Raw genomic sequence first — 23,943 nt, forward strand, 5'->3', positions numbered from 1 at the left:
ATTTGAAAATAATTTACCTTTATGCAATGATTTATAGCCATACAAAATATATGTGCCTCATTTTACATCACAAGTTCAAAAGTCTTCTCTCTTTTCTTAAACTCCGTGCCAGTCAAATGAGTTTGCATAAATTGAAACGGAGAGAGTATTATTTTGGACCTATTATTATTATGATCACACCGAATTTTAATATAATGTTCTAAAGTTTCTTAATATTTTTAGTTTTAAAGTTTTGCAAACTAATACATAAGAATGAGTAGTATTTTTATGTATTATTATATAAGTATATGTTTTAAAAAAAATTAAAATTCAAATTAAGAGAAAATGATACTTGTTTAATTTTAGCCTTTATTCTTTTATTTTAAAGGACGAGTTCGAGCCGTGAAAACAACAATATACTTTTATTAGCCGACCGTATTAACACTCATGCGCTCGTTGAGACAAGGAGACTTTCTTTCTGGGAAAAAACTATTTTACTTTTTCAAATATTGAAAAGTAAATGTAAAAAATGAAACAACATTTGAAATAAAAATATGTATGAAGGGTTAAAGTTAGAAGGAGCTTTAGCAATATAAGTATTTCTTGAGGGAGGCTATTGTAATAAATAAGAGAGGGTAGCAACAGTGTTAGTATTATTATTACTCTTCCACACTCTTTGTGGATTTGGTGGGCTACTTAACCAATCCTATTTTCCGTACCCCAAAAATCCTATCTTTCTTTGGTTGGTATTTTTCTTTCTCACTCAACACACTTATCTTGGTTTTCCTGCTTTTTTTGATTCCTTAAAAATTAGATTCTTGATACTAAAAACTGTCTTTTGAATCTTTACTAGGGAGAGGAAATTGAAGCAAGTATGGGGGAGAAACCTGAGGTGTTAGATGCTGTCTTAAAGGAGACTGTCGATTTGGTAATGGATCTGATACTACACAAATATAATTGCTGATTTTGTTGTTGATTTTAATGGTTTTTCTTTTATTAATTTTTTTTGTGTATATGTGTGTTGTGATTGTAGGAGAACATACCCATTGAAGAAGTTTTTGAGAATTTGAGATGTACAAAAGAGGGTCTTACCGGTCCTGCTGCCCAAGAAAGGTTGGCCATTTTTGGTTACAACAAACTTGAGGAGAAAAAGGTGATGATTAATTACTCTTTTTTGCAAAAATATACTCTTTCATCTCCTCTTTTAGTACTATAGTATTTTCAGCTCTCTTCTTGTTTGAGCTTTGAATTGGTATCTTTTGGGCTAAAAATTAAATGACCTTACTTGAACTAGATTGGAAGAATTTAGTGTTTGTTTTTTTACTAAAAAGGTTCATTTCTTTAAAAAGTTGGACTGTTATGATTGTTGAAGATTACTCTTTTGATGGCGTTATAGGAGAGCAAATTCTTGAAATTTCTGGGGTTTATGTGGAACCCTCTATCATGGGTTATGGAAGCTGCTGCTATTATGGCTATTGCTCTTGCAAATGGAGGAGTAAGCACCCGCACCCGCATTCTGATTTACCATTCTATTTAATATTTTACTGGTTCTTTTTGCTTTACATATGTTGCATTTTTGTAGGGAAAGCCTCCGGATTGGCAGGATTTTGTGGGCATCATTACGTTGCTTGTGATTAACTCGACAATTAGTTTTATTGAGGAGAACAATGCTGGAAATGCAGCAGCTGCTCTCATGGCTCGGCTCGCTCCTAAAGCCAAGGTTCTACATTCACCAGCCATAATCTGTTATTCTACTTGCAGTTAGACAGCATGTGACAGTTTTTAACTTACATACTTAACTTTGATGGAAGTCTGGAGTTGAGAAACTTATTGGAAGTCGTCCTTATTGCTTGCTCTTGTTGATATGCAGGTTCTTCGAGATGGAAAATGGGATGAACAAGATGCTGCTATTCTTGTTCCTGGGGACATAATCAGTATTAAACTGGGAGATATTATTCCTGCAGATGCTCGACTGCTTGAAGGTGATCCACTGAAAATTGACCAGGTGATTAAGTTTTTTTGATTTGATGAGTGGTTGCTCTAAGCATTCAATACTTCGTCTTTAACTGCACAACTAAAATTATCTTTTACTTGCAGTCTGCTTTGACTGGTGAATCTCTTCCTGTAACAAAAGGTCCCGGAGATGGTGTCTACTCTGGTTCCACCTGTAAACAGGGAGAGATAGAAGCTGTCGTCATCGCTACTGGGGTTCATACCTTTTTTGGGAAGGCCGCCCACCTTGTTGACAGTACAAACCAAGTGGGACACTTCCAGAAGGTGAGCAGAACTTGTACTGTCTTAATTAATTGCTTAAAATGTTAGTTAATAGTCTCATTCTTCTGAATCTCACGTTCTACGATGTTGTTGATGTCTTCTATCAGGTTTTGACTGCTATTGGAAACTTCTGCATCTGTTCTATTGCGGTGGGGATGATAATAGAGATTATTGTAATGTACCCCATTCAACACCGCAAATATCGTCCTGGGATCGACAATCTTCTTGTCCTTCTCATTGGTGGAATTCCAATTGCCATGCCAACAGTCCTTTCAGTCACAATGGCAATTGGTTCTCATCGCCTTGCTCAACAGGTTTGGTAGTTACCATTGTTATCTTGAGGTTATAGTGTTTCAGCGTGTCTTCAATTGTGAGTTGTCGTAGTTCAGAAGTTCTGATATGTGATTTCATACTTCACCATTTTAACTATGCAGGGTGCTATTACGAAAAGAATGACTGCTATAGAGGAGATGGCTGGCATGGATGTGCTTTGTAGTGACAAGACAGGGACCCTAACACTAAACAAACTTACTGTTGACAAAAACCTTGTTGAGGTGAGAATTAGAGTTCAGACCAATTCCTATGTATAATTAAAAAAAAGAAAGGAGAGTGCAGTCCAATCCCTTATTGCACAAGCAGACTCTGATTTTCTTTTGTTAATTCCTATTAAATGTTCAGGTTTTTGCCAAAGGTGTCGATGCGGATACTGTTGTTCTGATGGCAGCTCGAGCATCTCGAACAGAGAACCAGGATGCTATTGATACTGCTATTGTTGGGATGCTGTCTGATCCAAAGGAGGTAACTTTAGAATAGCATGACTATGTGATCAGCGCATCCATTCTAGCTGGAAAACTGTTCTAATGCTTTCATTTATGCAGGCACGTGCTGGCATTCGTGAAATACACTTCCTTCCTTTCAATCCAACTGACAAGCGAACAGCACTTACTTATCTTGATGGTGAAGGAAAAATGCACAGGGTCAGCAAAGGTGCACCAGAGCAGGTATGAGTTATCATCTAAGTAGTCCTTCTTTGCTGCTTTTTACCTTCTATGTTTCCATTTCCTAATCACCAGCTGCAATATGGTTTTAGATCCTAAATCTTGCACACAACAAGTCAGACATAGAACGTAGAGTTCATGCGGTAATCGATAAGTTTGCTGAGAGGGGCTTGCGCTCACTTGGTGTGGCATACCAGGTATTTTGCTTTTCTTTTATCATCTGTGGAACTCATCATGTTATAAATAAGTTGAATCTTTAACCATTGAATTAATCAGTTATCTTGGCAGCTTAGGCATATAACCTAATACTTTTATAGTGGAGAGGAGGGATCACTTACCTTTATCTCCAAGTCCAATCATTGTGATAATAAAAAAAGGAAAAGAAAAAAGATAAGGCTTAATTTGTTTGATCCCGTACACCTTAATTTTCCATGCAGGAAGTTCCAGAGGGAAGGAAGGAGAGTACTGGAGGACCATGGCAGTTCATTGGTCTGCTGCCTTTGTTTGATCCACCAAGACACGACAGTGCAGAGACTATAAGGAGGGCTTTGAATCTTGGAGTGAATGTTAAAATGATCACAGGTACTTCTGATTTTAGGAAACCATGTTCAATGTGTTGAAATATCGTTAGCGAATTGACTGCATGCTATATTGGCAACTTGGTAAAAGACAGGAGTTAAAGGAAAAATATTTATTCAATGAAATTAGGTTTCCGAAGATTGTCATCAACTTAAAATGGTAATGCACTCTGCTGCTAATTCTTGGGTATTCTGTAAGCTTGTTGGATCAAAGACTACTTTTGATTCATTCCAATATCTTAATTGGACTGTGCCATTTCTTTTTTGTTTTTTTATGAGGACAATATGATAGTTGGTCTGAATTATGGTTCAGTTTAGAAGCACAACCCAGTCTTATTGCTTGCTTGAAGAGTGGTGTCTATGCTTGTCCCTTGGCATTTCATTTATTTTGTCAATTAGGATTTCGGGCATTCATAATTGAATTTTAAGACCTTGAAGGGGAGCATTGGCGTAACTGGTAAAGTTGCTGCCATGTGACCAAGAGGTCACGGGTTCAAGCCGTGGAAACATCCTCTTGCAGAAATGCAGGGTAAGGCTACGTACAATAGACCCTTGTGGTCCGGCCCTTCCCGTACCCCGCGCATAGTGGGAGCTTAGTGCACCGGGCTGCCCTTTTGATAATTGAATTTTAAGACCATTAGTTTATGTCATCTACTTGTGTTTTTTCCATCAACTTGTATTTACCAAGATGATATTGCTTTTGGATATAAAAATCTCTGAAGTAATTGGACAGGTGTTGTCTTACTAGTTGTGCATTTTTTTCTAGATCAAAGTTTTGACATGCGTATGTGCTACTTAAATTGCTTTGATGTCTGTCTTGGCAGGGGATCAACTGGCTATAGGAAAAGAAACAGGGCGCCGCCTGGGAATGGGAACAAATATGTATCCTTCATCTGCTTTGTTAGGACAGACTAAGGATGAATCAATTGCTTCTTTACCAATTGATGAATTGATAGAGAAGGCTGATGGTTTTGCTGGAGTTTTCCCTGGTATGTATCTTCAGAAAATTCTTTTGCTTCTTTAATTCCGGTATTCACTAAGGTACTTGTTTATCAGAAAATATGTTGATACCTTGTGTTGCTCATTTCTTTAGAGCACAAATATGAGATAGTAAAGCGCTTGCAAGCTAGGAAGCATATCTGTGGAATGACTGGTGATGGAGTCAATGATGCTCCTGCTTTAAAGAAGGCAGATATTGGTATAGCTGTTGATGATGCCACAGATGCTGCTCGTAGTGCTTCTGACATTGTTCTTACTGAACCTGGTCTCAGTGTCATCATTAGTGCTGTTTTGACTAGTCGAGCAATCTTTCAAAGGATGAAAAACTACACGGTATATTTCTGTTTTGTTAGTTCTCTGAGAGGAGTAATATTTGGATCCTTGTACATCCTGATTTTCTGCAGTATCTTAGCATCTGTTATGTAAATCGTGGTGCCATGATTTTAGTCCTAAATGAGCTTAATGCTTTTACAACCTGTCTCTGATGTACGATATTGATAAACATATTTGTCTCTTTTTTTGGCATTGGCAGATATATGCTGTTTCCATCACAATCCGTATTGTGGTAAGTTATGTTTGGCTGCTGCTTCTTTTCTCCTCTATCTTTATGATTCTTATATGATATTTGACCTTCTTCTATTTAATTCACAGCTCGGTTTTATGCTTCTGGCCCTTATCTGGAAGTTTGACTTTCCTCCTTTCATGGTGCTTATCATTGCAATCCTCAATGACGGTTGGTCCTTTTCACTTATAGTAATCATCTTAAGAGAACCCCTAATTTTGTCTCAAATTATTGAGCGTATTGAAATGAAACTTGCAAAAATAGAGGGGAATTGTATAAGTTTGTGACTGAGGCGTAGTTATTGCAGTTGTGCAAGTGCAATCTTTCATTTTAACTTCTAACTGGTAAACTTCACGGTCAAACACATTGTGGCAAAACTAGATGATGCAGTAGATTTGTCATTACCTTATTATCAAAAGAAGATGATAAGGGAGATTTTAAAATTGTTACTAGTCGTTGTTATCATGTCTTTCAAGTTTCATGTGTAGGACCTCTAAGGTTTAGTATCCTAAGGTCCCGTATCATTTTTCAGTGACAAGGTAATACTAATCTTGCTATTTTTTGGGACACGTTCGCATAGATGCGGTATACCAAAAAATAGAGAACCTACAAAAAAGATGATTCTTTACAGAAAACACTATCTTCTATACAAATCGGAAACCATGGATGCCCCAAAAAGACATAGGAATACGAGGCAATCAATCAAATGTAGAAAATCAGTTTCTAATTTCTTTTCCATCAATAGCTCTCCTATAAGGTTTAGCAACTTGTGCCACGGAGTTCTAGTTTGTTCCCTTGTCTTTACACCAAGTCTTCTCTACGTCTAACTTCTAAGTGTTTATAATCTCAGGTACCATTATGACTATATCAAAGGATAGGGTCAAACCATCTCCTCTGCCTGATAGTTGGAAGCTGGCTGAGATTTTCACTACTGGAGTTGTTCTTGGTGGCTACTTGGCAATGATGACAGTCATTTTCTTTTGGGCAGCATATGAAACCGATTTCTTCCCGGTGAGCATATGCGTGTCCTGTATTTTATCATAATCAGTGTTCAGTTATCTCTAATGGATTGAGTGTAAGCCTTACCAATAGTTGACCACTGTTCCGTATTCTATTGCTCCTGCTTTTCTCTCTTCTTATTTCTGGGGGCAGGATTTCTGGAAAGAGGGGGGGCTGAGCCGTGCAAATGCCCATTTGTATTGACTTTGACTCGACAATGAACACGGCCACAATATTAATAAAAAAGATGCAGGGGGTCTGAGATGTACCTGTATGTATACATATAATGGAGCTAACGAAAGAATGCTGTCCACACACACACACACTGGCCATTGTTATCTACGAACAGTGATTCAGACCTTTAATCTTACAGAATTTTGATAATCGTCTTGTTACTGTTACTGTCTGTATGTGAAACTAAACGATGTGTTGTAATTGCTGTTTGGAGTGTTAGATGTTGAAGTTGGTGTTGGTTATGTACTGTTCTTAGTTTGTAGTCTCACTCAGTTTGGTCAATTTCCAGCGAGTATTTGGGGTATCAACACTTCAGAGGACAGCAACCGATGACTTCAGGAAACTTGCATCAGCAATTTACCTTCAAGTGAGCACTATCAGTCAGGCCCTGATATTTGTCACAAGATCTCGAAGTTGGTCGTTTGTTGAGCGTCCTGGTTTGTTGCTTGTGGTTGCTTTTCTGATTGCCCAATTGGTGAGCCATCTCTCATTCATTCTGGCAAAAGTTTCCCAGCTTCATCTATTATCTAAATTGTTTGGTTACTAAACCGTGAACAGGTTGCCACCTTGATTGCTGTTTATGCAAGTTGGGCTTTTGCTGCAATTGAAGGAATTGGCTGGGGTTGGGCTGGAGTGATCTGGCTCTACAATTTAGTATTCTACTTCCCCCTTGATATTATCAAGTTCTTGATCAGATATGCTCTCAGTGGAAGGGCCTGGGATCTTGTTCTTGAGCAAAGGGTATGCGTTATGCAGTATGATATATATATATATATTCTTGGTCATCATGCTATTATCGTCCAATGGTATATGATGGTTTTTCATGGTATTGCAGATCGCTTTCACGAGGAAGAAGGATTTTGGAAAAGAACAACGTGAGCTTCAATGGGCTCACGCACAAAGGACTCTTCATGGGCTGCAAGTTCCTGACACCAAATTGTTTAGTGAAGCTACCAATTTCAATGAGCTTAACCAGTTGGCTGAGGAAGCAAAGAGGAGGGCTGAAATTGCTAGGTAAGTGACTTTGAGTGTGTTGTTTGGCAACAGAAGCATAGTGGATTAATATATTCCCATTTATGTTTCTAACAATGATAGTCCAATATGAAGTTGAACTTGCATACGGGGGAATTTTACTCTTCTCCCTTTCCTCATATGGCCATGCTACATCACCACATCAGCAGTGCTTACTTTGCTTTATCTCTACTCAGTTTTTTTCTGCTAAACACATTTTGAGTTTGCGTGACTTCTGGAACCTCAAAGCTACATTGTTCATTGCAGGCAACGTGAGCTGCATACACTGAAAGGTCACGTCGAATCAGTGGTGAAGTTGAAGGGTCTTGACATAGAGACAATTCAGCAATCATACACTGTTTGAAAGGAGAGTATGTTCGACAAGTGTGATTTAACCGGTGAGTGGTGATAGGAGTGAAGACATTATGAGGATGTGATTGTGAGTTACCTGTGGAAGAGACAAGAAGTTCATAGTAGCAACATCTTAAAAAGTGCCTCATATATTTGATATATATTCTTTAAGTTGGTTTTGCTTTTCCTATTTTCAAGTCTTGGCTCCATGAGATGTGCCAATTTGACCAGAATGAATATTAAGCTATAACAACATTCATTATCTATATTCTTTACAAGTTCTCTATTTCATGGTTTAGCAGCATCTAATTTTTGTACTTGTCTGCCTTCATCAATTGATTAATGATATTTACTTGAGGGAGGTTTTGTGGAGATGTTTGGAGGCTAGAGGTTACCGGTTGCCTATGTTAGGTTGATTAAAGACATGTATGATGGAGCAAAGATCGAGTGAGAACGATGGGTGGGCACTCAGACTATTTTCCGGTTATGATGGGGTTGCATCAGGGGTCGGCACTCAACCCTTTTTGTTTGCTTTGTGATGGACTTACTGACGTGCCACATCCAAGGGGAGATGCCGTGGTGCATGTTATTTGCAGATGATATTGTATTGATTGACGAGACGCGAGACGGTGAACGTGTAATTAGAGGTATGGAGGCAGACCCTGGAATCTAAAGGTTTGACCAAGACAGAATAGTTGTAGTGTAAGTTCAGTGGCGAGACTCAAGGAGGGGAAGGGGAGGTGAGGCTGGACTCGCTGATCATCCCTAGGAGAGGAAGTTTTAAGTACCTTGGGTCTATTATTCAGGGGGATGGGGAGATTGATGAAGATGTCACCCATCGTATTGGAGCGGAATTGATGAATTGGAGACTAGCTTCCGGTGTTTTGTGACAAGAAGGTGCCACCGAAACTTAAGAGTAAGTTCTACAGAGTGGTGGTCAGACCAACAAAGTTGTATGGGGCTGAGTGTTAGCCAGTCAAGATCGCTCATGTCCTGAAGATGAAGGTAGCGGGGATGAACATGTTGAGATGGATGTGCGGGCACACCAGGTTATATAGGATCAGAAATGAGGTTATTCGCAACAAGGTGAGTGTGACCCCTATTGAGGACAAAATGCGGGAAGCGCGACTTAGGTGGTTTGGTAATGTGAGGAGGAAGAGCACAGACGCCCCGGTGAGGAGGTGTGGGAGGTTGACATTGGAGGGCCTACGGAGAGGTAGAGGTAGGCCAAAAAAGAGGTGGAGAGAGGTAATTAGGCAAGACATGACACAACTTCAGCTGACCGTGGACATGACCCTTGATAAGAAAGTATGAAGGTCGAGGATTAGGGTAGTAGAGTAGGTAGTCTAGAGTGTTCATAACAGTAATATTTGCACGTGGTCTCGCTTTCTATTGGTAGTAGATTTTTATGACTAACCGTTGTTTTCTTTCATTGTTGATCAACTTACCGTCTTGTTGTTATTCTGCTTTTATATGGCTTTTTGGTACTATCCCTTGTCTATATTTTCATTAATGTGGTGCTTATGCTTTCGTGAGCCGATGATCTATTGGAAATAACCTTTCTATCGTCATAAGGTAGGAGTAAGATCTGCGTACACACTATCCTTCCCAGACCCCAAACCATCAGTCATCATTGAGCAGATAATTTATCAAGTCGCACTTAATTTCTTTCCTGGCTCAGCTTATGTGGCTTCAAACTAAGGATTCTTTTTGCTTCTTTTTTAACGAAACTGATATTGGTAACTACATATGAAAAGAAGAAACTGAAAACTAGAAGAAACATACTGTCCACATGCATTGTTAAACTTTTTAAGTTTTGATTGACATTTATCAATATCCCTATAGTTAGAACTTGGGGTGGCAAAATGGACAAAAGAAATAGTAGTTATTCATCCATATTATCAACCAAAAAATTGGTTGGATAATGAATTTTTTAAAAATTGGTAAAATATGAATAAGAACTATATTACCCACTTAAAAAAAATGGATAACCAATAAATTTAACTTTTACTATTGTAAAGACTCACATTGGAGGTTTCTCAAGTTTGAGAAACTAAGAATTTTCATAGAAGTGATCATATTCAAGAAGCTATGGATAATATAGATATCCATATTATTCGCCGGTTAACACATTTTCTGTACTTATTAAATATAGTCAGGTCAGATATTTTATTCATTATCCATTTTCGATCTGCCCGTTTGCCACCCGTAGTTGAACCCACTATTCTTTTCTGGGTACTCCCAACTTAAGGTGATATGTTTATTTATTACATTTCGGGGTTCATAATTGATCTGGTCATTCTAATAGTTCATCTACTGTTGCACTGCATCATAATATCTAGCCGATCGCTTTTACGACTCGAAATTATTGCAGGAGTGTTATCGAGCATTGCAGATTTATAGCCTATTTAGCCAAGCTTTTTTTTGGGCCAAAAGTGCTTTTGACCAAGAAAAGCACTTTTGGCCAAAAGTTGAGGTGTTCGGCCAAGGAAAAAAGTGCTTATGAGGAGAATCAGAAAAAAATAGCTTCTCTCCAAAAGTACTTTTTTGAGAAGTACGTTTGAGAAAAATACACTTAGAAGCAGTTTTCAAAAGCTTGGCCAAACACTAATTACTGCTCAAAAGTGCTTTTCAAATTAAATTAGCCAAACACAAACTGCTTCTCACCAAAAACACTTTTTTTAAAAGTACTTTTGAGAAAAGCACTTTTCAAAATAAGTTGATTATAAAAGCTTGACCAAACAGGCTATTAACATAATGTTATTCCCATCATTTTCAGTCGTGGTTCTTTGATAAGAATTTATCTCTTGCTGCCTGGATCCTTGCTAACCTTAAAATGAATGATTATGGTTTTGAGTTTCTTGGAATACCCTCTTCGGAGTTAGTTGTTAATTAGCTCATCTGGAAAAGTGCAATGGAATTCTTTTTAATGGACTTTGTAGAGCTATTCCTGATATAGTTGATAATATTATTTCAGAAGCTATTTAATCGCACGATTGAGGCCATAAAAAATCTTCAGGTTCATATACTTTGAGGAATCCAATCTCGGTCTTTTGGAAATGTCCACCCAATTTTTTTTCAAGTCGAACCCTGATGCTTAAGCCGAGGGTATTTCGAAAACATCCTCTCTATCTTCATAGGTAGGGGGTAAGATCTACGTATACACTACCCTCCCCAGACTCCACTTGTAGAATTTCACTGGGTTGTTGTTGCTGTTGTTGTTGTTGAACTCTGATTCTTCAATCAGAGAGGGTTCTAATCAATGCTGTTGGAGGCAGCTTGTTGTGCAATGCTAATGGTGTTTGGCAGAGGGGGCTTGTTATGTTAACAAAAGCCTAATTCTGCAAAACAGTCCAGGCTCAAACACTGCATTGACCCGGCATCCCACTTCATGACCCAACACAAGTCTTTATAACTTTATACTTTAGTTCATATTACTTAATTAATTTGTATATAAGTGAGATGTACTCTCTAGAATAGATTTTTATTCATTTTTTGACAATGTAACTTTTGAGAATAATAAAAGAGTTCAACCTTCTTCTATCCTAAATTCTACGATTTTCATTATCAATTTCTTCTCGCATAGATCAATCTCTAAACTTAACATGGTATCAGAGACGAGGAATGGATGATCCTCGATCAACTCTTTCGATCGATGGTACCCTCATCGATTTTCATGGAGGATTTCACATCGTCAAGCTTTGTCTGCTTCTATGCATTGACCCTCGAGTTTTGGGTTACGGTGTCTTCTCAGCAGCGTTTATCGATCATTTAGGGTTTTAAAGTGGTTCTCCGGCATTTTACTGGTATCTCCGGTGTCCTCTCATTCTGCTGATCTTCAGTCGACATTTTTTCTTTCTTTTTCAAGGCCTTACCTTCTTTAGGTTGCAAAGAGGGTCAATAATTTTTCTTCCACTACTTCTGTGAGTTATTAGTGTTAGTTTATTGTATCAGTCTTCCTATTTGGGATTTGCATATCTAGGGTTATTCATGGGTAGTCAAGAAGTCAGTTCTTCCCCTGTGTTGGATGGATTTGATGATTTCATTATACCTCAATCTCACCCATTCTATGTACATCCTTTTGACAGTCCTGGTATTCATCTAGCTTCTCCCCCTTTTGATGGAAGTGATTTTATCATTTGGCGCAAGAATTTGTTCACTGCCCCCTCTGCTAAGAATTAATTAGGGCTTATAGTAGAGTTCCCAAACTTGAATTTGACTCACCTTATTATTTGTTTTGGAAAAAATATAACGACATGGTTATTGCATGGATAACAAATTCCCTATCTAAAGATATAGCAAATAGTGTAATGTGTTTTGACACTACTAAGGATATTTGAGTTGATATTAATGAAAGGTTTGGGACATCAAATAGTTCAAAGTACATTCAATTACAAAGGGAAATCAGTGCTGCAACCCAAGGATTTTTAGACATTGCCACCTATTTTACAAAACTCAGGGGACTCTGGAATGAACTTAACACTGCTTATGTAGGACCAATATGTACCTGTGGGGCTTTACCAAAATTTATTGAGCAACAAAAATTATATCAATTTCTTAGTGGCTTACATGAGTCATATTCCACTTGCAAGAGCAACACTCAGATGATGCCATCACTTCCATCATTGAGTAAAGCTTATTCTATGCTCCAACATGATGAAAAATAAAAAGAATCTTCAGCTCTTATTCCAGTTTTTCAAATAAGTCTGCCTCTTTGAATGCTTATAGCATCCTGTTCATAGCAGCCCTATACAACCCCCAGCTAGGAGTTTCACTCAAAGGTTTCAGTTTGAACAAAAGAGAGGATTTGGTTCTACCTCTTAATTTCTTGAAAATATTGCAAAAAGGCTGGCCACACAATTGAGAAATGTTATAAACTTTATGGGTTTCCTTCTGACTTCAAATTCACCAAATCCAAAAGGTTTATTGCTTGTGTTCAGTCGGAAGGTACTATCCAACACTCTTCCTATACCAATGGGCAGTCTTCTGAGAACAATGGCCACGGGTTCAATAAAGAGCAATATGAGCATCTCATGACCCTCTTCCAATAGCTGCATCCTCCTGTTATGCATTCTGAACCAACAGGTTCAGAGAACATTGGGTTTGCACACTTTGCAGGTGCATTTAATTATCACCACATGCGTACGTAGATCCCTCAACAAGTAGCACATATTAAATACATCATCTAAGGGGTAGTTTTACCCTCACAGGGTTAGACAAGAGATTTACCTCGCTCCGAAATTCGATAACCAGCTCCAACGCCTTTCTAACACCTCAAACTGATGCCAAACGATCCAAAACTAATCAAACAATGTGCAAACCAATCAAAATATACTCCAATACGCGTAATTTAGCAATTAGAAACAAATTCCCAACTCCTCAAAAAAAGTCAACAAAGTCAACCCCCAGGGCCACGCATCCGGATTCCAAAAATTATCGAAAATAATTAATACCCATAAACTATATAGTATAAATTCGAAAAATCATCCAATTTAGTCCATGAAGAGCAATTTTTTGCGTTGACCGGTCAACCCAGAAATCCTTCTTCGCATTCGTGGAACCTCTCTCGCGTTCGCGAAGAACAAAGGTTCGCACCAGAAACCAGCAATCTTTCCTGACACGGGAAAGAGCATACTCTCTCATACGACATCAAAAGTTGACAATTCTTGTTTTTATGGTTCCGTTATTGCGATACAGATCTAATGGTTCAATAAAATCACAAATCAAAGGTCGTTTTCTCAATATAGTATCCTTTACACCTAAGGAAACAACGCTGAAACATCACATAAGAGCGTGACACAAGCCAAACACATCCGAAATATATCTGAGGCACTCGAGACCCTGTCCAATCACACAAATCAGTCCCAAAACATACGAGCCTATTCAATGCCTCAAATCACACCAAACAACATCAAAACCACGAATCGACGATCAAATCCTCCTTTTAACTTTCAAACAGTCAAACTTCAACAAACGCGTTCGAATTACACTTAAACATTCTGGAATAACGCCAAACTTTACATACAATTAATAAATCATGATACGAACCTATTCCAAGGCTTATAACCCCAACCGGACATCGATAACACCAAAGTCTGCTTCAAACCAAACTTAGTAAATTGTAAAACCTTCGAATTGCCAACTTTCCACAACAAGCGCCGAAATACTCCCGGACTACGCGATACTCAAACCGAACTTATGCCAAGTCTGAAATCATCATACGAAACTATTAGAACCTTCAAATCCCTATTCCAAGGTCGTTTACTCAAAAGTCAAACCTTGGTAAACTCTTCCAACTTAAAGCTTCCAAATTGAGAATTTTCCATCCGAATCAACTCCGAACCTCGCAAAATTCAATCCCGACCACACGTACAAGTCATAAAACATGAAGTGAATCTACTTAAGGCATAAACCCCTTGAACGACCCCCCACTTACACATACGTTCATCCTCGAACGTGCCAAGAGTCGCTCCGGAACTGCCCAACTCCACCTTAACACCTAGTGCACCTGCTTGTGCCACCACAACCCATGTGAGCACATTTGCTTGATCCAGACTGAAGATCCTTCCTACCACCTTAGCCCGCAAGCCTTAGACCAAAATTCCAGCATCCAAAATTCTCTACAAGGCCTGATTCTAACAAATGAACACTATATCAATCTCAACCCATTGTACCAATGTGATGACCCAAAAGGTCATCACTCGTCTTTGGAAGTAAATTCTGTGTTTTGAGGCCTTAAAAACCTCTCTTTGTCTCACCTCAATTTGCATGCACAGTCTGGGTGCGTTTTCGAAAAGCTTTTATGTGAAAACTAAGTAAAATAAGGAAATTAGCTTTTAAAATTGAATAAAGTTAACTTTGGTCAATATTCTTGGTAAACGGACCCGGCCCGTGATCCGACGGTCTCGTAGGGTCCGTAGTAAAATTTGGGACTTGGGCATATGCCAGAGATCAGATTCCGAGGTCCTAAGCCCGAGAAATGAATTTTTAAAGAAAATTATTTTCTGGAAAATATAAAGGTTTTTGGAAGTAAACTGATGCATTTTCTTGATGGTATCGGTCCCATATCTTGGTTCCAGAGCCAGATAAAAGTTTGAAATAATAATTAAGGTGAATCTGTAAAATTTGGTAAAAATCGGAGTTGGTTTGGTATAAAACGAACCTATAGTTGAGAAAATAGTAATTTTGATGTTCTTAAGTGATTTTATGAATTTGAGGTTTAATTCATAGTTGTTGATGTTATTTTGATGATTTGATTGCACAAGCAAGTTTGTATGATGTTTTTGGACTTGTGTGCATGTTTGGTTTGAAGCCCCGAGGCCTCGGGGTAAGTTTTGGATAGGCCACAGAGTGAATTTGGACTTAGGGAAATAGCTGTTGTAGGTTCAGCTGTGTTGCAGGCTATGATCTCACAATTGCAAGGTCAGACTTCGCAATTGTGAGCCCAACAGGCTTGGCAATTGCGAAGGCTTGATCGCATTTGCGAAGAAAGCCTTGCTTGCCAGTGTTCGCAATTGCGAACCACCCTTCGCAAATGCGAAGTCATCAGACAATGCCCAGTATCGCAATTGCGACTATTTGTACGCAATTGCGAGGTTAGCAGAAAATGCCCAGGTTTGCAAATGCGAGGCCTTGTTCGCATCCTGTCGCAATTGCGACATCTGCGACCAGTTAATTGGGACTTAGACGCATTTTTCTTCATTTTTCAAACTCCCTCAAACCCTAAGCTCTCTTCGGCGATTTTCTAAAGAAAAGTTCTTCTCCAAATCGATTATAAGTCATTTCTAACTTATTTTCTTTAATCTATAACATCTTTTCACATGATTTCAACTCAAAATCAAGGGTTTTCATGGGGGAAATTGGATGTTTTGGGTAGAACTTAGTATTTTCAAATTTTGGGGATTTGGACCTCGAGTTGAAGTTCGATTTCAAAACAAATTATATATTTGAGTTCGTGGGTGAATGGGTAATCGGGTTTTGGTTCGAACCTCGGGTTTCGACCATGTGGGCCTGGGGTCGATTTTTGACTTTTTGGGAAAATCTTTAGAAAATCTATTTCCATGCATTAGAATCGATTCATTTAGCATTTATTGATATCGTTAAGTAAATTGTGGCTAGATACAAGCAAATTGGTGGTGGAAACAAGAGGTAAAGTGGTAGTTGAGGCTTGAATTGTGTTCGTGGCATTGAGGTAAGTGTTTGGTCTAACCTTAGCTTGAGGGATTAGGAGTTGTGTCTTATTTGCTATGTGTTAAATGTTGAGTATGATGTATAAGCATGGTGACGAGTATCTATACGTTGGTGTCAAGCATGCCCGTGAGTCTTATACTATGATTAATGTGACTCCGTTTCGTATTGTTCATGCTTTATATGATGATTTCTATTGTTGAACAAGGCTTGTGGAAGTATTATTGGTAATTGAACATTGTAGAGCGTTGGCTCAAGTTGAGAATTGAGTTGTGAAGCAAATGTGGAAAAGAGAAGAGGTTTATGATATTGTCTCCCTTGCCGGGATGTTATTGCTTTTGATATTATCTCCATTGCCGGGATGTTATTACTCATGATATTGTTTTCCTTGCCGGGATATTGTTGTTATGCTATTGTTCCCTTACCGGGATTTTATTGTGATATTATTGATTCTCTTGCCCAAATTGCTTTGTGATTATTTCTTGGGTGAGGAAGAGTGTAAATCACGAAGGGTGATTCCGTGCTGCACGATGTTTAATGTCGTGCCATGATATGAGTGATAATGCATGAACGATAATTCTGTTCCATGATTATGTGAGGTAAAAGCACGAAGGGTGAAGCCATACCGATTCTATTGATTTTTATAGTAAGGATGCAAGTAAAAGCACAAAGGGTGATGCCATGCACGTGTTATTGAGTTTTTGATTTTTGCTGATAATTGAATTATGGCTTCCTTTACATTCTTCTATTGGTTTTCTGTTGTTACCTGCTATTCCCTGCAACATGTTTTTCCCCTCCTATCTTTAACTGTAAATTTTTGCCTTTATTTTCCGCTTTATATGATTTAACTGCACAAGTTTATTTGGTAGTCTTGTCCTAGCCTCACACTACTTCGCCGAGGTTAGGCTAGGCACTTACCAGTACATGAGGTCGGTTGTGCTGATACTACACTCTGCACTGTGTGCAGATCTCTATGCTGCAGCTCTTGTACCATTGTGAGGCTGCTGCCTTCAGTCCATCAGGCGACCCAAAGTAGTCCTGCAGGCGTCTGCGGGCCTTGGCATCTCCTTCTATCTTTCCATACTGTTTCTTTTATGTATTTCAGAAAAATCATTGTATTTCTCTTTCAGACCCCTATTTGTAGTATTCTTAGACAGTATGTGAAATTGTGACACCAGTTCTGGGTAGGTTTTGTTTATGGATTTGTATCGGTTTTATTTCAAATTGTTACATTTCATTTTTCCGCTTTATTGCTGTTTATATAATGTTAATTCACAACTGTTAAAGGATAAAAAATGGAAAAGGTAAAATATTTGGAATGATTAGCTTGCCTAACTTTCACAAGTAGGCGCCATCAAGACTCCATAGGGTGGGAAATCTGGGCCGTGACAAGTTGGAATCAGAGCTCTAGGTTTCTTAGGTCTCACAATTCACGGACAAGCTTAGTAGAGTCTGAGGGATCGGTACTGAGACGTCTGTATTTATCCCTAGAGTCTACAGAGTTAGGAAAAAACTTCACATCTATTCTTTCCTTTCGTGCGACTTGATTTCTCAATGCTAATTGAACTTCCACTTTGTTCTTTCGCAGATGGTGAGAGCACGTACCGCTTCATCAGCTGACCAGCAGCCCGAACCCCTAGTAGCAGCTCCTACAAGGGGCAGAGGTCGAGGCCGTGCTAGGGCCTGAGGTAGAGGTAGGGCTCAGTGTAGAGCTCGAGCAGCACCAGCGGCAGAGCCTCAGGTTGAGTTTGACGATGAGGTTCCAGCCCAGCCAGTTCCAGCAGGACCAACTCAGGTCCTAGAGGGGTTTATCACTATTCCGATATTTCAGGATGCTCTGGTCCGTCTAGTAGGCCTTATGGAGAGTGTCGCCCAGGCAAGCTTGCTTCCTGTAGCACCAACCATCTCTTAGGCAAGAGGAGGAGCCCATACTCCTGCTACTCGCACTCCAGAGTAGATGGCTCCCTAGTTTCAGACTCCAGCAGCTCAGCCAGTTGGGGTAGTTTAGCCTGGTGTTATGGCATAGACTAGAGAGGGGCCAGTTATGTATGCTAATGCCTTGTGGAGATTGGACAAGTTCACCAAGCCCTTCACTACTACTTTTGGTGGTACATCTTCTGAGGATCCCCAAGATTATTTGGACAACTGTCATGAGGTTCCTTGAAACATGGGGATAGTGGAGACCAATGGGGTCGACTTTGCTACTTTTCGTTTGTCTGGATCCGCCAAGACTTGGTGGAGAGATTATTGTTTGGCTAGACTAGCTGGGTCAACAGCTTTGACTTGGGATTAATTCTCTCAGCTATTTCTGGAGAAGTTTCTTCCTATCATACAAAGGGAGAACTATCTGAGGCAGTTTGAGCATCTCCAGTAGGGTTCTATAACTGTTACTCAGTACGAGACCAGATTTATTGACTTGGCCGGTCATGCTCTTCTTATACTTCCCACTAAGAGAGAGAGTGAAGAGGTTCATTGAGGGACTCGTTTAGCCTATTCGACTGCAGATGACTAAGGAGACGGGGAGCAAGATTTCTTTTCAGGATGCGGCCAATGTGGCCAAGAGAGTTGAGATGGTTCTATCATAGGGGAGTGGTCAGGGGTCTAACAAGAGGCCTCGTCATCGGGCAGGTTCAGTGGTGCCTCATCTGGAGGCAGGGATTCTTTTGGTAGGGGCCATCCTTCCAGGCCATTTCATTCAGCACGTCAGGCTTCTCACGGTGCTCCAGGTAGCCGTGGTTCCCATATGCAGTATTTAGATCAGTTGCCCTATAGTGCACCGCCAACTCCTATTAGTGTACCTCCGCTACAAAGTTTTCAGAGTGGTTATTCAGGCCGTCAGGGTCAGTAGTCTCAGCAGCTGAGGGCTTGTTATACTTGTGGCAATACGAGGCATATTGCTAGATTTTGCCCTCAAGCACCGAATAGCTCTCAACATCAGGGTTCCCGTGCCATGGGTCAGGTACTGAGTGTTCCACTGCCCGCTCAGCCAGCTAGAGTTAGAGGTAGAGGTGCTAGAGGTGGAGGTAGAGATATTAGAGGTGGAGGTCAGGCCACTAGAGGTGGAGGCCAACCGGCAGGAGGTCGACCCAGAGATATAATTCAGGGTAGTGAGGCCCAGCCCCGATGTTATGCTCTTCCAGTCATGCTCGAGGCTGAGGCTTCCGATGTAGTTATCACAGGTACTGTTCTGGTTTATAGTAGAGATGCTTCAGTTCTATTTGATCCAGGATCTACGTACTCCTATGTATCATCTTATTTTGCACCGTATCTGGTCATGCCTGGTGATTCTTTAAGTTCTCCTGTATATGTGTCTACACTGGTGGGTGATTCTATATGGTAGATCGTGTCCATCGTTCATGTATATTTGTGATCCTGAGTCTTGAGATTCGAGTAGATTTGTTACTTTTGGATATGGTTGATTTTGATGTCATATTGGGGATAGACTGATTATCACCTTACCACGCTATCTTGGACTGTCATGCTAAGACTGTGACTTTAGCCTTGCTAAGTTTACCTCTTTTAGAGTGGAGAGGGACTCCTGGTCATTCTACCCATAGGGTTATCTCATATATGAAGGCTCGACGTATGGTCGAGAAGGGGTGTCTGGCCTATTTGGCATATGTTTGTGATTCTAGTGCTGAGGTTCCTTCTATGGATTCTGTGCCTGTTGTTCATGAGTTTCCTGAGGTATTTCCTTTAGATTTGACGATTATGCCACCCGACAAGGATATTGACTTCTGCATTGATTTGGCTCTATGCACTCAGCCCATTTCTATCCCGCCGTATTGTATGGCCCCACCTGAGTTGAAATAATTGAAGGAGCAGTTGCAAGACTTGCTTGATAAAGGCTTTATTAGACCTAGTATCTCGCCTTGGGGTGTACTGGTGTTGTTTGTTAAGAAGAAGGACGGATGGATGAAGATGTGTATAGACTATCGGCAGTTGAACAAGGTTACAATCAATAATAAGTATCCATTGCCGAGGATTGATGATTTGTTTGATCAGCTTCAGGGTGCCAAGGTATTTTCGAAGATTGACTTGAGATCTGGCTACCATCAGTTGAACATTCATGAGAAGAATTATCCAGTTCATGATTTGGAGTTAGCAGCCATTGTTCACGCATTGAAGATTTGGAGGCATTATCTGTATGGCGTGTCATGTGAGGTGTTCATGGATCATAAGAGTCTACAGTATTTGTTCAAGCAGAAGGAGCTAAGTTTGAGGCAGAGAAGGTGGTTGGAGCTATTGAAAGACTATGGTATTGCCATCTTATATCATCCGGGAAAGGCCAATATGGTGGCCGATGCTTTGACTAGAAAGTCAGCCAGTTGGGCAGTCTTGCGTATATTCTGGTCGGTGAGAGACCGCTTGCTTTGGATGTTCAGGCTTTAGCCAATCAGTTCATGAGGTTGGATGTTTATAAGCCCAACCATGTGTTAGCTTGCACAGTCGCTCGTTCTTCATTATTTGAGAGTATCCGAGATCGGCAATATGATGATCCTCATTTGTGTGTCCTTAGGGACACAGTACAACACGGGGGTGCCAAACAGGTTACATTGGGAGATGATGGAGTTTTGAGGATGCATGGTCGTATTTGTGTGCCTAATGTGGATGGACTCCGAGAGTTGATTTTGGAGGAGGCCCATAGTTCCCGGTACTCTATTCATCTAGGAGCCGCTAAGATGTATTAGGATTTGTGGCAGCATTATTGGTGGAGGAGGATGAAAAAGGGTATTGTTGCATATGTGGCTCAGTGTTTGAATTGTCAGCAGGTAAAGAACGAGCATCAGAGACTTGGTGGTTTGTTCCAGAAAATTGAGATTCCTGAGTGGAAGTGGGAGCGTATCACTATGGACTTTGTTGTTGGACTCCCTCGAACTCAGCGGAAGTTTGATGCAGTGTGGGTTATTGTTGATAGGCTGACCAAGTCAACACATTTCATTCCTATGCCAGTCTCCTATTCTTCCGAGAGGTTAGCTGATATCTATATCTGGGAGGTTGTTCATTTTCATGGTGTGCCCATGTATATCATTTCGTACCGAGGTATGCATTTTACCTCACATTTCTAGAGGGCAGTTCACCGTGAGTTGGCACACGGGTCGAGTTGAGCACAACATTTCATCTTCAGACGGACGGACAGTCCGAGCGTACTATTCAGATTTTGGAGGATATGCTCCGAGCTTGTGTCATTGACTTTGGAGGCTCGTGGGATCAGTTCTTACCTTTAGCAGAATTTGCCTACAACAACAGCTACCAGTCGTGCATCCAAATGGATTCTTATGAGGCTTTATATGGTAGGCAGTGTCAGTCGCCGATTGGATGGTTTGAGCTAGGAGAGGCTCGGTTGTTGGGTATAGATCTAGTACAGGATGCCTTGGACAAGGTTAGGATCATTCAAGATAGGCTTCGTACAGCTCAGTCCAAGCAAAAGAGTTATGCCGACTATATGGTTCGTGATGTCGCATTCATGGTTAGCAAATGGGTGTTGCTTCGGGTGTCGCCTATGAAGGGCGTGATGAGATTTGGAAAGAGGGCAAAGCTTTGCCCTAGGTTCATTAGCCCTTTTGAGATTCTTGATCGAGTGGGAGAGATGGCTTACAGACTTGCATTGCCGCCGAGTTTATAAGCCATGCATCCAGTGTTTCATGTGTCTATGCTTCGGAAGTATCACAACGATCCATCCCACGTGTTAGACTTCAGCACTGTCCAGTTGGACAAGGACTTGTCCTATGAGGAGAAGCCGATAGCTATTCTAGACCAGCAGGTTCGTCAGGTGAGATAGAAGAGTTTCCCTTCTGTTCATCTTCAGTGGAGAGGTCAGCCTGTTGAGGCAGCGACCTGGGAGTCCGAGTCCGATATGCAGAGCCGATATCCCCATTTTTTCTCCGACTCAGGTACTTCTTTTCTATGTCCGTTCGAGGACGAACGGTTGGTTTAGAAGAGGAGGATGTGCTGACCAAAAAGGTCATCACTCATTTTTGGAAGTAAATTCTATGTTCCGAGGCCTTGAAAACCTCTCTTTGTCTCACCTCAATTTGCCTACGCAGTCCGGGCGTGTTTTCGGAAAGCTTTTATGTGAAAACTAAGTAAAATAAGGAAATTGACTTTTAAAATTGAATAAAGTTGACTTTGGTCAACATTCTTGGTAAACGGACCCGGACCCATGATCCGACAGTCTTGTAGGGTCCGTAGTAAAATTTGGGACTTAGGCATATGCTCGAAATCGAATTCCGAGGTCCTAAGCCCGAGAAATCGATTTTTAAAAAAATTGTTTTTTAGGAAATATAAAGGTTTTTAGAAGTGAATTGATGTATTTTTTTGATGTTATCGGGACCGTACCTTGGTTCTGGAGCCTAGTACAAGTTTGAAATAATAATTAAGGTGAATCTGTAAAATTTGGTAAAGATCGGAGTTGGTTTGGTATAAAATGGACCTATAGTTGAGAAAATAGTAATTTTGATGTTCTTGAGTGATTTCATGAATTTGAGGTTTAATTCATAGTTGTTGATGTTATTTTGATGATTTTATTGCATGAGCAAGTCCGTATGATGTTTTTGGACTTGCATGCATGTTTGGTTTGGAGCCCCGAGGGCTCAGGGTGAGTTTAGGATAGGCCACAGAGTGAATTTGGACTTAGGAAAATAGCTGTTGTAGGTTCAGCTGTGTTGCAGGCGCTGATCTCGCAATTGCGAGGTCAGGCTTCGCAATTGCGAGCCCAACAAGCTTGGCAATTGAGAGGGATTGATCGCATTTGCAAGAAAGCCTTGCCTACCAGTGTTCGCAATTGCGAACCACCCTTCGCAAATGTGAAGTCATCAGAAAATGCCCAGTATCGCAATTGCGACTATTTGTCCCCAATTGCGAGGTTGCAGAAAATGCCCAGGTTCGCAAATGCGAGGCCTTGTTCGCAATTGCGAAGCTCCTGTCGCAATTGCGACATCTGCGACCAGTTAATTGGGACTTAGACGCATTTTTCTTCATTTTTCAAACTCCCTCAAACCCTAAGCTCTCTTCGGCGATTTTCTAAAGAAAAGTTCTTCTCCAAATCGGTTATAAGTCATTTCTAACTTATTTTCTTTAATCTATAACATCTTTTCACATGATTTCAACTCAAAATCAAGGGTTTTCATGGGGGAAATTGGATGTTTTGGGTAGAACTTAGTATTTTCAAATTTTGGGGGTTTGGACCTCGATTTGAGATCCAATTTCAAAACAAATTATATATTTGAGTTCGTGGGTGAATGGGAAATCGGGTTTTGGTTTGAGCCTCGGATTTTGACCATGTTGGCCCGGGGTCAATTTTTGACTTTTTGGGGAAATCTTTAGAAAACATATTTTCATACATTAGAATTGATTCATTTAGCATTTATTGATATCGTTAAGTAAATTGTGGTTAGATGCAAGCGAATTGGTGGTGGAAACAAGAGGTAAAGCGGTAGTTGAGGCATGAATTGTGTTCGTGGAATTGAGGTAAGTGTTTGGTCTAACCTTAGCTTGAGGGATTAGGAGTTGTGTCTTATTTGCTATGTGTTAATTGTTGAGTACGACGTATAGGCATGGTGACGAGTATCTATACGTCGATGTCACGCATGCCCGTGAGGCTTATACTATGATTAATGTGACTCCGTTTCGTATTGTTCATGCTTTATATGATGATTTCTATTGTTGAACGAGGCTTGTGGAAGTATTATTGGTAATTGAACATTGTAGAGCATTGGCTCAAGTTGAGAATTGAGTTGTGAAGCAAATATGGAAAAGAGAAGAGGTTTAT

General features: G+C 40.1%; 1 protein-coding gene across 2 annotated transcripts; it reads left to right on the forward strand.

Annotated features, from left to right (window-relative positions):
• The first annotated feature begins 508 nt into the window (after positions 1–508).
• LOC107781513 (plasma membrane ATPase 2) lies at positions 509–8,271 on the forward strand. Of its 2 annotated transcripts, none has more exons than XM_016602228.2 (22): positions 509–721; positions 833–907; positions 1,013–1,132; positions 1,376–1,474; positions 1,562–1,699; positions 1,850–1,984; positions 2,077–2,256; positions 2,361–2,567; positions 2,688–2,807; positions 2,932–3,051; positions 3,132–3,254; positions 3,344–3,448; positions 3,689–3,833; positions 4,654–4,818; positions 4,923–5,161; positions 5,361–5,393; positions 5,480–5,561; positions 6,241–6,401; positions 6,913–7,098; positions 7,182–7,364; positions 7,459–7,637; positions 7,902–8,271. In XM_016602228.2, the coding sequence occupies exons 2-22, from the start codon at positions 854–856 to the stop codon at positions 7,996–7,998; spliced, it is 2,871 nt and encodes a 956-aa protein (XP_016457714.1). In that variant the 5' UTR covers positions 509–721; positions 833–853; the 3' UTR covers positions 7,999–8,271. The 2 variants fall into 2 exon arrangements, with proteins under 2 accessions (XP_016457714.1, XP_075075672.1); XM_075219571.1 differs by having other exon boundaries at positions 513–725.
• Positions 8,272–23,943: the final 15,672 nt, after the last annotated feature.

The sequence above is a fragment of the Nicotiana tabacum genome, chromosome 8 (genome assembly GCF_000715075.1).
Source record: "Nicotiana tabacum cultivar K326 chromosome 8, ASM71507v2, whole genome shotgun sequence".
Taxonomy (NCBI): domain Eukaryota; kingdom Viridiplantae; phylum Streptophyta; class Magnoliopsida; order Solanales; family Solanaceae; genus Nicotiana; species Nicotiana tabacum.